Source organism: Nelumbo lutea, chromosome 1 (genome assembly GCF_056320005.1).
Source record: "Nelumbo lutea isolate HS-2025 chromosome 1, American lotus-T2T, whole genome shotgun sequence".
In the NCBI taxonomy this organism is placed as follows: domain Eukaryota; kingdom Viridiplantae; phylum Streptophyta; class Magnoliopsida; order Proteales; family Nelumbonaceae; genus Nelumbo; species Nelumbo lutea.
The window spans coordinates 113,222,116-113,235,212 of NC_142684.1; the positions used below are offsets into that span (position 1 = coordinate 113,222,116).

Genomic DNA, 13,097 nt, shown 5'->3' on the forward strand with positions numbered 1-13,097 from the left:
AAAAAAAGAGATAAATCTTTAAAATAAGGAATGTAATCTAAATGTTTTCCAGAAAGTTATTCTCCCATTCCCCCTTACTTTCACATTTCCACTTATACTCTTTATCCAATCTCGTTTGTCCTTGTCCCCCTCAATCTAAGATATATGGTTTTCAATGGCTTCGGGTGTTGCAAGTTAGGCCCAACACCATGGTTTTTAAAAATGAATCGGTGACCAAAACGGTCAGGGGTCTGGTTATCGGTTCACAAAAAAATAAAAAATAAAAGAAAATGGAAAGCGGTTAATCGACTGGTTTAGTGGTTTGTTGACCAAAATCAATAGTTTTGAGGGAAAAAGCGGTTTTGGAGGAAAACGGAACCAGTCAGGTGACCAATTCCTGATTTTTCCGATCTGACCGTCTGGTCCAGTCCGGTTTTGAAAACAGTGCCCAACACTAAAAGCTTTGGAATCGTTTTTGGTGCAAAAAATATAATGTCAATAATAGATTTATATGACTTTGAAATCTACTTTTTTTTTCTAAACAGGAGTTCAATCAACACTAAAATCTTTCAAAAATAAGCCACGACGAAATCGGATTTACTCCTCACAGAATGTGCCTTACACCAACCTTAGAGCACATGGTAGTCATGCATTAAAAACATTAACAGACTTGATGTTATCATTCGTGGAAAGATGTTTCCTATGCATAGATGTTGATGAAGGGTGATTTGGCCTGACCTAGTAATACGGGGACACGTGGACACGACCTAACTAGTAAGATGATAGCTCAGTCTGACATGCCAAGTCCACAATAGATCAAGTTTGGATAGTGAAATCACCTCGGGACGAGTGCACCTCGGTGTAAGGTTGCATTAGGACCATCTCGGTCCCAAGGCACTTCGGTGTTCACTCCAGGTCGGATCTAAAGAGCACTAGATCGGGTAATACTAATGGACCACTACATGGCAACCCCGAAGATCTCGCCGTCAGATTTCGAACATCGTGGGATCACACCTTGTAACAGTAAGCCTTATCTCCTCCCTGCCCGGTTCGAGCAGAATTAATAAGCCCTATCGGTTATCACTCATTAACACGGAAACAGATCTCATCATGACGAGGATCCTGGAACCGCTCCGCGAAACCTGCGAGAACTCCACTATATAAAGGCTCTACCCCCGGAGGCCCAAGGTATGTGTGATTTCTCTGCTCTCTATCTCTCTACACTCTAAGCTTTTCAGCTCGCAACCAAGTATACTGACTTAAGCATCGGAGCGACCTCGCCGGGCGAACAACCCCGGGTTCTCTGATTCTTCTTTTGCAGATCGACCTAGTCTGCCATTTACTGGAAGCCAGATCACCTCAAGTAGGGAGCAATCAGATTGCGCTTCATCATATGTGATGCAATGTAAGGTTGGTGTGAGGTGAGCTTTGTGAGAAGCAAATCCAAAATTTTACAGGACTGTGATAATATTGTCTAGCTAACATGACAAATGTGGATAGATGCATGGCACTAACTCAGACCTTGTAGAGCCAATAAACAATTGATTCAAACCAAGTTAATTATTAAGGGAAAATCTATGATGCAGAAAAGATATGGTATGAATAGAGTTTTGACCAATCAAAACCCACCCATGAATTTTGATAAATAACACATTATTCGTTATGATTCCAGTTTGTTGGTTAGTTATTTTTTGAATATCATATCTTTTCCATATCATAGTCAAACCCATTTATTAATGTAGATTATTGGACATAGAAGATGGAGAACAAGCCGAACTCATAACAAGGAGATATAGAGAAGCCCTAAAAGGATTGGAGGAATGAAACTTAAATTTTAATAGAGGCCTGACGTTCGAAGCAGAGCATAGACGATTTGTGCCATCTCCCTTCGTCCTCTCTGTAGGCCCTTTCAACTCCTCTGTTCAAAGTTGTTTTTGTTTTCTTCTCTATCTCATTTGTAATCGTTGTTCCTTTAATTCCCTGATCAAAATATATTGGCCATGACCTTTTATGAATAAATTTGCATGTTTCCATCACTTTTATATTGAAGCTTTGACAGATCAGTAAATAAACTTGGTAAAAGCAAGTAGTCAAAAATGACATAGTAAGCAGGTTTCTTTGTTTTGTACTGTGTTGAACTATGAACAAGATTATCTGTGATTTGCATTATGTTTAGTTGTAATAAGTCAAAAAATGCAAGAAAACAAAAAAAAAAACGGCTTTTTATTTTTCAAATTATTGCAGTGGTAAGCACTTTCTATGACAAATAATAATCAATCCACAAGTTTAGTTCCATCTTGATTTTCTGGGAACAAGCTTGTGCATGGAATCCAAGGTTCCAATTAATTACTTTGTTGAGGCATGTGCTACATTCTGTTTGATATGGAAAATCCTAATTATGTCCAGAAAAATATTTTACTTTTGAAGAAATATTTATTCCACTAACTATTATTTCGGTTTGATTATTTAAGTGATGAAATCATTACTTATTAGCTTTTGAATACTAGATTTTGTAAAACTTAGAACGAAATAATTTTCTTCACTTCATTGAAAAAGAAGATTGTTGTCTTGGCATGATTCTATGTCTAATAAAGTTTATGTACTTGCAATCTATTCATAGTAGTAGTATTCAATATGCACTTCACATATTCTGGATAATGTGACAAATAGAAAGTTATTGCAACATAGGAACTGGTTTAGTAATAACAAATAGATTTAACATGGTGAGTAACAAAGTATACATGCCATAACAAGTACTAGGATTGGTTCTATCATGTATCAATAGGAGTGCCAACATCTGGAAGCATTCGGGAATCGAAGGTTAGGTTTTGCCCCTGATAAATTTTGAATTCAAACTAGCTTTATGTTCTGGTAATAACAAGATAGGAAGAAATGACAGGATTCTTGGTGGTAAAATTTTGAATTCAAACTAGCTTTATGTTCTGGTAATAACAAGATAGGAAGAAATGACAGGATTCTTGGTGGTAAAATTTTGAATTCAAAACTAACTTTCTGTTCTTGTTGTTCAGTACTTTATAGCAAGCTATGTTGTTCAAAGTTTGTTTCTGAATTTTGATTGCTATGGATTACAATGATGGAGATTTCTCCCCTGCTAGTTATTATAGTTCATTTCAGAAAGCATGGTCAATCCAGACCATCTCTTGATTCTGTTCCTTGTAATATGAAACAGAACAATTTGTTTTTTTCTTTTTTCAACAAGTCCTATGAAAAGGCCATTGTGGTCAATGATGATGATGCCAATGATTTTCTAATGATTCCTATGGGTATTCCATGTGGACATTCAATGGTTGGTACTTTTATTGGGAATACCAACTCCACTAGAGCTGTAGTTGTTTCTCTTCTTACTGGGGTTAGGATTGCCAAGTAGAGACATTTAATCTCCATGGCCATTGGAGGTAGACCTGTTCATAGGCCAGGCTTCAGGCTTTACACTATTTTGGGTTCAGGCTTTGGGCCAGGCCATTCAAAATTTGGCAAAAGGTAAGCCTGAGTCTGGCCCATGAACAAGTCTACTTGAAGGTAATTCCACAAATGCATTCAGGTGGAGTCTATGTATGTTGAAGTGGGTCTTGAAGATTAGTTCACTACCTCAACCAGATAAGGAAGTACACCTTACTACTTTCATGTACAATAAGATGGATTCATCTATTACATGATTTTGACTATGATGGTATCAGAGGATCTTATTGTTCTTGAACTAGAACAACAAGATGGTATCAGAGGAAGAAGATTTTGATTGATGAAAATGTTGATATTTACTAGCAGGGATCTTATTGTTCTTGAATTCATTATAAATAGAACTATGGGAATTGCTAAAAACTGTAAGTTCAATACTAAATTTGTATTTCTTACCATCTTTTGATATTTACTATCACGGAAGAATCATAGTTGATAGAAGCTTTAGTTGAAAGGATTTTGACTGTTTCAAGTAATATTCCATTAGGTGTGGCTAAGCATCTTGTTGGTCTCAATTGCAGAAGTTGAGAAAGATTCTTCCAGATGACCTCCATAATTTGTTAAAGATCAGTAATGATGCATTGGATGAAGAGAATAAACGGATATTCCTTGACATTGCATGTTTCTTTTCTAGCATGGGCATGAGCAGAGAAAGTGCTATCGATTTAAGATAGAGAAGATTTAAATGATATCAGAAAGAAAGTGAACTAGAAGTTAGGTTAATTCAATGTCTCCAAGGCAAACCAACAAGTTTTGACCCCAGAAGTTTGGCTACAAGAAACGTGATTACAACATCAATGTTTCTGTAAACTAAAAATTCACTAATGAACTTTTATCTATTTTTATTCTTTAGACTAGTTAACTATATTCTCAGGCAATTATTTTTGATAATTAATAAGATATAAGAACCCGAATCTGTCCGGAATGGACAGAAGGGGAAGTACAAAGACAACACAAATCTGAACACACACAAAGATAGTATACATAAGACAGATTACAAAGGGATCCCTGGCCCAGGCCAACCCCATTCACACCAGCTGAAACTAAACTATCAGTTAGGGAGTTGGCTGATCATGTGACCCACTTGAATGAGCAGTTCAGGTTTCTTCCCTAATTTCTGGACTCCCTAACTAAAACTCTAAACTTCTAGGCTGGATCCACATCATAGTTGAGCCAAGAAATAACCACCTTACAATCGTTTTCCATGATGACCTCCCTATATCCATTTCTGCAAAGTCAACATTTTAAGCCCTTGAATTACTGTAAACAGTGATCAGCCTTCAGAGAAATACCAAAGCCAACTGAACCATAAAAGTTCGTTTGATGGATCCAATATCATCACTTGCCGCAACACCAATCCTGGATTCACCAGGGTTTCCTACACAGCAATCATCAAAATTTAACTTGAGCTTGCCTGCCTGTGGACTTTCCCGATGAAGAGCAAGGGAAGTTTGGATGTGGTTATTGGAGCAAAGCTTCTGGACTGGATGCTGATTCTACCAGAATTGAAAGTGGTTGGATTCTTAATGCCAGAGGTTATCTGCTAAGAGCTAGCTGAGGTAGTTGGTTGAATGACTTACTGTTTTGTCTTTGTAGTGAATTAGTTGAATGACAAATAAATGTGCGAAATATTCGTTACAACTATATAAACATGAACAATCTAGTTATTTTAATAGAATGTTCTATCTCATCCCACTTTCACGTGGCAAATATATATGTAATCTTACACGTGCTACCCTCTAACACATTGTTACTACATAAGATGCCAGGGAAAATAACACCTGATTGGCTACCACGTTTATGATTAATTCCAATTGACTGGTCAGAAGTTTTTCAGATATCATATCTTTTCCATATCATAGTCGAACCCTTTTTTTTTAATTTGGTTCTAGATCATACAAATATTTGGTGTTTTAGCACATTTTTTTAACACATTTTTTGTGATTCCAAAATCTAACTACACCGTGCTATTTTAACCTTATTTAGCATTGATTCAGTACATTTCACATTGAAACCAATTTATCTCAAATCCCAATATTTAGGGGGTGTTCTTTTTATTTTTGGATTTTGAGAGGGGGAAAGTTGGTCAATGGGATTTTGGTTCCCATTGACCAAGAATCCCATGTTCTTTTTTCAGACTTATGTGGGGACCAGGGAAAGTTTATAGGTAAGTGATACCCACCTCTTAGGTGGGTAAATAACCTTCCCACCTAGGGGTAAGTTGCCAACACTTGAATGGGACAAAAATGCACTTTTTAACAATGGATTTTTATGACTAAAATGGCCATTGCCTTATTTACAATAGAAACAAAAGAACATGGGTAAATGCACTTACCCGAGTAAGTGTTTCCCAAGAAAAACTTATCCAGGTAAGGTAAAAACTTAACGAAAAGCGAACGGGGCATTAACACAATCACACCACGACGTGACTTGATATGCAAAAGACCATTAAGAGTTTAGTAAGTTAATTAGAGCCCATCCGGTTGAAATCTAATAAGGTTTAGATCTCGAAAATTACCAATATAATATCAAAAAGACATGATACTTTAAAGTTTTATAACCAATCAATTGATATCATAAAAATGATAATTAATCAGGTGGTATTTATTGCGCTTCTCCATTTCTCAAAGGTGTTTTGAATATCTCATGGGAAATCATAAATTTAGAGATATTTTATGGATTCAACACAACAGTAGTAACAAAAAGACATAATACTAGGAAAACTTTTAACCAATTAGGTAATTCACATAATTTTCTTAGTAATTGTTTGTGCTTTTCTTTCACATCAGTGTTATGTAGGCATTTCAATATTAGCTAATGTTTTTTGGGTAAATTTCTGAAACCTCTCTTGGAGTTATTGGTAATTGATGAAGCTTCTCCTAAAGTTTGGTAATTGCAATCACCTCCCTGAACTTTTTGACATAATTGCAAGTAGACCCCTTTTGGTAGAATTTTCTAAGAAATGCATAAGAATGTCTAAAATATTCATGCAATAACTTTAAACAAAAATGTTTGTTTTCCAAATTTTCTCTTCGTATGAATCACTATCTCAAACCCTTCCGATCTCTTTTCTAAGATTGATTTATTTTTCAAATTTGCCCTTCATATCAATCACTCAAAGTAAATCTGCAATTTTAAATTCTCTTTGTTTTTGTTGTTCATAAAGTTTGTATTTTTTTTTTGTAAAAACCAGCATCAATAGTAATTGCATAGTTATTTTGGACATTTTCATGCCTTTTATTTAGAAGATTATACTAGAGGGGATTTACTTGCAATTGTATTTAAAAGTTCAGGGGGTAATTGCAATTAAGGATTGTAGGGGCACAACTTTGGTGAGCCCAACCCAAGTCTAGACCAACATAGTCTGCAATTTTATATGGATTGGGCTTGGATTTTTGGTTTGTGGACTAGGTTTAGACCCAAAAATTTGGATTTTTTTTTTATTTTTCGGGTTGGACTTAGGCCTAGCCCTTAGGTAGCCCAAACCCAGTCTGAGCCCAAATTGATCTTATTCCAATCCAAGCCCGGCCTGGTTATATACATGTATAAATGCATATATATAGACACATATTCACATGCATACATGTATATATGTATATTTTTGTTTAATAAATCATACATATATCCATACACATACATGCATGTCAATTTTTTGTGTGAACTGACTAACCAAACTGAACCTAGCTCGAGCCCAAGCCCAACCTAAATGCATCAAATTTTAGTGCGGATTGGGCTCATGTTAGATAGTTTGGGCTTGACCTGAGGCTCAAACCAGACTTAGGCTTTATCTTAGGGTTGGGCCAGGGTTGAGCTAAAACCCGACCTAATTGTTGGACTTGCACCCCAACAAAATAGAATGGTGAAGATAAGATTAGTCTCAAACCCCACATACTAGTGAAAATTGGACAACATTTAGGGTCCATTTGGTTCACAGTTGGAATTAGAATCGAAATGGTTTATTCCCATAGTCTGTTTGGTTTAGACAGAAATAGAAATGTGAATGAGAATTAGAATAAGTAGGAACGAGATTTCATTCCCAAGGGAGGGGTAGGGAATGACCATTCTCTCAAATGGGGGAATGCTATTCCAACAGGAAGGGGAATGGAATTCCGATTCCGCCCAACCAAACAATTGGAATTGGAATAGTCCATTCCGATTTCGATTCCAGACCCCTATTCCCGTGAACCAAACAGAGCCTCAGTGTTGAGGATTATGATAATATGAATATTTTTAGTTTATGTTTTTATAAACAGGATAAATAATAAAGACTCAAAATTCATTGCGAGGATCTTAGTAAAAAAATCATTCCGAATTTTCCGAGGACTGACCCACCGGGTAGAGGATATAAGAGAGACCCTGTAATTGTATAATAGTCAGATCGGTTCGGGTCGGCCGGATCAACCCGTCTCATTGATAGGTCTACGAAAAACCTCAGTCTTGGGTCAAGATGGCGTTAGAACGGCATTTTTTTTTTCCCTCAAGAGAAACCTGTTAATTTCGTGTGTGGGCAACCGTAGCTCAGTATCTTACATTCTTACTCGGCTGGTCCACAATCTTTCCCGCGTTAAAATTCTGGAGACGGATTTGCGCGAGTTTGCATTATACCGAACGGCGCAGCCTAGAATTTTTATTTGTCTAGTGTTCGATCAAATTGGATTTGGGTTCGATACTTCGAGCTTAAGGAACGCGCTTCTCGATAGGACACGTTTGGAAGTCGAGGGAGGACGCAGCGTGAGTGAGTTTTCCTATATCGCCATCTCTTCCCCTCTTTTTCCATATTTTGTCTTTCTTTAATGAATTAATTTAATCTATTTTTTTTTCGCTTCCAATCTTAGTTCAGTGTTAATTGAGATAATTAACTGCAATATCCATTAGGATTTGGGAGGATTTAAGAAGAAAGCCGTGTTGCATATAAATCATATAGAAATCGAAGAGCATCTTCCCAACTGATCGATCTCTATTCTTTCGCTTTCAGATCTCCAATTATTGGATTTTTGATATTTTTAAAAGAACGCTTGTCGTTGTGGTTGCTGGGGTCGTGAAGGTTGGTGAATTAGGGTTCTGGAGCTTCAGTTAAGGCCATGTCGATGCTCGATGCATTCTTCAACAAGGGATTCAAAGGATCCAAATGGTAAATTGTTTCTTTGAGGCTTGAATTCCTTGATTTGTTCTGTTTCTACTGATTTTAATGGATAAAATGCGTGGCACTGCTGTGTATTCATTTGAAATGTAAATTACGGTATTGGGTTTGAAACTTGTTTGTTCGATCGGTTCCTGTCTTTTCTTTGTTTTCCGCAAGTTACGAAATTCAAGAGTTGAGATTGTTTTCGATTGGATCATGGCGCCAGTCATATATACGTTAGTGGCTCAAAATTTCTCCTTATTATTTGCCTAGATGTTGGAGAAATAAGATATTAGTTGTTTCAATTTGTTAGGCATTTTGGTCTGCTGAATTTAATTGTGATTATTGTTTGTGTTTCCAGTAAAACCCTTCTGAAGCTGACTATTCCGCGCATAAAGTTGCTGCGGAACAGAAGAGAGGTTCAGATAAAACAAATGAGGAAGGATATTGCCAAGCTTCTTGAGGCTGGGCAAGAAGCAACAGCTCGCATACGCGTATGATAGCTTTCTCTCCTGAATTAGAGTTTTATAAACACCTTATCCACATATAGATAAATTATAGATGTCTCCCATTTACTTAGCTTGAATGCGACTATTTTGTCCTTGGAATTCCTTTCAGGTGGAGCATATTATTCGTGAGGAGAATATGATGGCTGCACAGGAGATTATTGAGCTGTTTTGTGAACTTATTGCCGTCCGTCTTCCCATTATCGAGGCACAGAGGTGATTTATCAACTTCAAATTGGGGCTGCCAATATAACTTTTCCCCGACTCTTACTAGAGAGTTCATGATGCACGGATTGCAAATATTTCATGTTTTACCTTGATAATTCTTGTCCTTTTTTCTGGTGGCTTGGTGATTTTAATGCATCTCCAGAATCATTAAGCTAGGCTATTAAATCATGAAAGAAAAGATCAAAATACAGTCAGGATCAATGCATAAACAAATTTGTGGCATCTGTTATAATTCATTGGTAGGCATCCACCCTGGAAAATGTATGAACGTGCTAAGAAAATAAATCTTATTTGCAAGGAAAAACTTCCTAGTAACTACTGTCCCTGTGTTGAATGAATTGAAGGCCATTAATTAACTCCACTGGTATGTAAAGCTAAACTGTCAAGTAGCATTGGTGTGTTACCAATACCTTTTCCCATTTAATAAATAACCATCTTTGTAGGTCTTTTTTAGTGAATGCCAATAACTTCCCTTACACTGTTCCTAACAATTTATGCTCAACTCAACTCAACAAGGCCTTATTGCAGTCCCGCTCTATGGGTTCGGCTGCACAAATCCTACCTTCTAACTATATCTGTGCAACTATAATTAGAGGAAAAGAAGAGAAAAGATCAAGCCTCAAAAAAAAAAAAAACATGGGAATATGATAGACACCAGCTCCATTGAAGGTATCCTTCTTGGGTTGGATCATAGCACTTGGTAGATGTCTTACAAAGGAAAACTAGTAGTTCCATTAGGATCTCTCACAGACTTGCCTTTTCTATGTTTTTTAATGATGATCAGGACTTTTTATTACATGCATACTATTTGATGCACATAAAGATGTTTGAGTGGCTCTTAACCATCTGATTTATCGATTATCTTCCAGAGCTTTGTAATAATTGTAATAAAATGTCTCTTTATACAAATAAATATTGGTAAATCCACATAGAGATGATTCTATTTTAATGCAGTTTTGGTCTAATTTATGTTCAAGTGGGACTCCTCCAGTTTTTGGTTCTTATCCTCTTAATATATGCAAGCTATACTCCTGTTTTTATGGGTCCTCTACTTCTCGATTCAGGCTTTTTTTTTTTTTTTTTTAATATCATTGACCTAGGTTTTTGACTCTCTGATAAATACTTAAATACTTTCTACTGACATTACTAGTTGTACAGGCTGGGTTTGATGAACTAAATTCAAATTATATTTTTATTTTTCCTTGGTTTATATCAATAGCAGGTGAGTTTTCTAACAGAAAGGTAAAAGGAATACAATTATCTCATCCTCAGAATGGGAAAGACCAAACAAGGAGGCAAACTATAAGTACCGAAGCAACAAATCCCACAATAAATAGAACATCACTCCCAGATATGTTTATCACATGGACTATTCTTATAAAACCAGAGGCCTTGTAGTAAAATATGGTGTGTATTAAATTACATGGCATACTTCCACGGTCCATTTATTGATAATGTTTTCACCAGTGTTAGTTTACAAGTGCAGATGTAATTTTTGAATTGCCTAATCAAAGTGATTGGTTTAGAAAATAATATTCTTAATTTTTGGTACATAAAAGAAAAAACTAGAAGGAATGTTTCTTAAAGATCTTATACCACCATTTTGTTCAGGGAATGTCCTCTAGACTTGAAAGAAGCAATTTCCAGTGTGTGTTTTGCTGCACCTAGATGTGCAGACTTGCCAGAACTACAGCAGGTTCAGATGTTATTTGCTACCAAATATGGAAAAGAGTTTGTCTCAGCTGCAACTGAACTCATGCCAGACTGCGGTGTTAATCGCCAGGTTACATCAATTGCAATCTTAGACTGGAATTTACCTGTGAGGAGAATTCTTTTACTATGTTCTTGTGCCTTATTTTTTCCTGATGGACAAAATAATGTACTTGCAGCTAATTGAACTGCTCTCAATCCGTGCCCCTCCTGCTGAAGCAAAACTGAAGTTACTGAAGGAAATAGCAGAGGAACATGAGTTGGATTGGGATCCAACTGCCTCACAAACTGAGTTGTTCAAGACACATGAAGATCTTCTGGTAAATACAATATTTCACTTGATTTTTCTGTGCAATCAAGTTTTTCCCCCCTGTTGCTTATAAAAAAAAATCAAGTTTTTTTCATCCGTTTGGTTAAATTCTTTGCCTCCTTTTGACAGAATGGCCCAACACAGTTTGCCAGTGGGTTTAAACTGCCTCTCCCTAAAGAGAAACATGATGAGTCACTGTATTCAGCATCTACTGAAGCACTTGACCAGCAATCTGATTCTGATACGGGCTTTGATACATTAGATCTTCCTGAAGTCCCTAAAGTACCATTGCGACCTAGTGCCGATACTACAGCCCCAGAACTAGTTCCTCGGTCTGGGTCATCTTCTCCAGATTCCGTGAATGTTTCAGGACTGGGGAAGCATTCTGAGAATGATCATGAAGTAACAAAATATTCAGGAGTTGATCATGAACTTGCAAAACATTCTGGTACTAATGAGAATCCCTTCCATGAGTCACATATGGAGCCTGAGGAAGTTGTAAGAGAACCACTGGTTGCTTCCCCAGCCAATATTTCAACTGGAACAGGTGAAGAGAAACAATTCCTGCCATTCATTACTCCACCTTCATTATCCTCTGCCTCGTTTTCGTCAAGACAATGCAATCCAGCCCCCTCTCTTTCAAAGACAAAAAGTGAAGCCAGTTTTGACCTAGAGGATGTCTTGGCTGCTGCTCAGGCCGCCGCAGAAACTGCAGAACGTGCAGCAGCTGCAGCTCGTTCAGCAGCAAGTCTTGCACAGGTCAGAATCACCGAACTCATCAAGAAAAGGAATGACCAGGCGTCTGAGAAGGATGAGCTCGAAATAGACAATCATAATCAATCAGCCGGTGTGGGGATGCCACAGTTCGATCGCCGGCAGTCTTTTGGTGGTACTGATGGCGCTTCGTATTCCTTGGATTCACATCCAGAAAATGGATCCAACGAGAGATCAGATTCTCCAAATTTCTCTTTGTATGACACACCTCAAGTGGGATTTGAGCCTCCTTCTAGTGACCAAATAAACGAACTTGAGTCCACCCGGCACCAGCCTCAGCGGTTGCCTTCAATGGAGGATGACCCATATTTCTCGTACCCAAACTTATTTACTTCACAGGAGTCAAACCTTGGGTCTAGTATATATACGATAGGCAATTCAAGAACAACCCATTAAGTCTGAGTTGGATTGTCATGAATAAACAAAGCCCTTGTCTTTTCTACAGAGTATTCCATGTTTCGCTGTGTTTATGTAAGTGATGTAGCCTACAGCTAGATATATTGGTTATTTTAAAGTTTTTGGTGGTGTATTATGTCTACGGAGTTGGGGATTGATGTATCGAACACTTTGATATGTTGAGATATTTAGGTGTACCCTGAATCTTCGATCCAATGCATCATGATATGTTTCAGGTGATGATGGCTTCTGTATAAATTCGTTGCCATGGATTTGCTAGATCTCTATACATACGAAATGGAAAAGTGACGAAATCGTAAGATATGAGTTGACGACAGCTAGGGAAATGAGTGGGTTCAGACTCAGAGCAGTGTACGTGAGGCCTACCCTGTTGGGAAATTGGGGTCATAAAATTTTTGGAGGATAAGCTTTGAGGTATATATATAGTTGCTGTCTTTAAAATGTTATTTGCCACTGTTAAGTTAAAAGCAAATTCGTTTTTAGTAGACAATAAAACTTTGAATGAAAAACTACAATAGGCAAAGACAGTAATAGATTGGACTGAGAGAGGAGAAATGTGTTGGAGAATCATCAC

At 37.2% G+C, this 13,097-nt stretch overlaps 1 protein-coding gene across 2 annotated transcripts; it reads left to right on the top strand.

Annotated features, from left to right (window-relative positions):
• The first annotated feature begins 7,904 nt into the window (after positions 1-7,904).
• Positions 7,905-12,742, top strand: LOC148876882 (Regulator of Vps4 activity in the MVB pathway protein). 2 transcript variants are annotated; one of them, XM_088975726.1, is made up of 7 exons: positions 7,905-8,187; positions 8,432-8,587; positions 8,940-9,072; positions 9,197-9,300; positions 10,924-11,095; positions 11,202-11,342; positions 11,462-12,742. In XM_088975726.1, the coding sequence occupies exons 2-7, from the start codon at positions 8,538-8,540 to the stop codon at positions 12,500-12,502; spliced, it is 1,641 nt and encodes a 546-aa protein (XP_088831852.1). In that variant the 5' UTR covers positions 7,905-8,187; positions 8,432-8,537; the 3' UTR covers positions 12,503-12,742. The 2 variants fall into 2 exon arrangements, with proteins under 2 accessions (XP_088831852.1, XP_088831847.1); XM_088975721.1 differs by having other exon boundaries at positions 7,936-8,191.
• Positions 12,743-13,097: the final 355 nt, after the last annotated feature.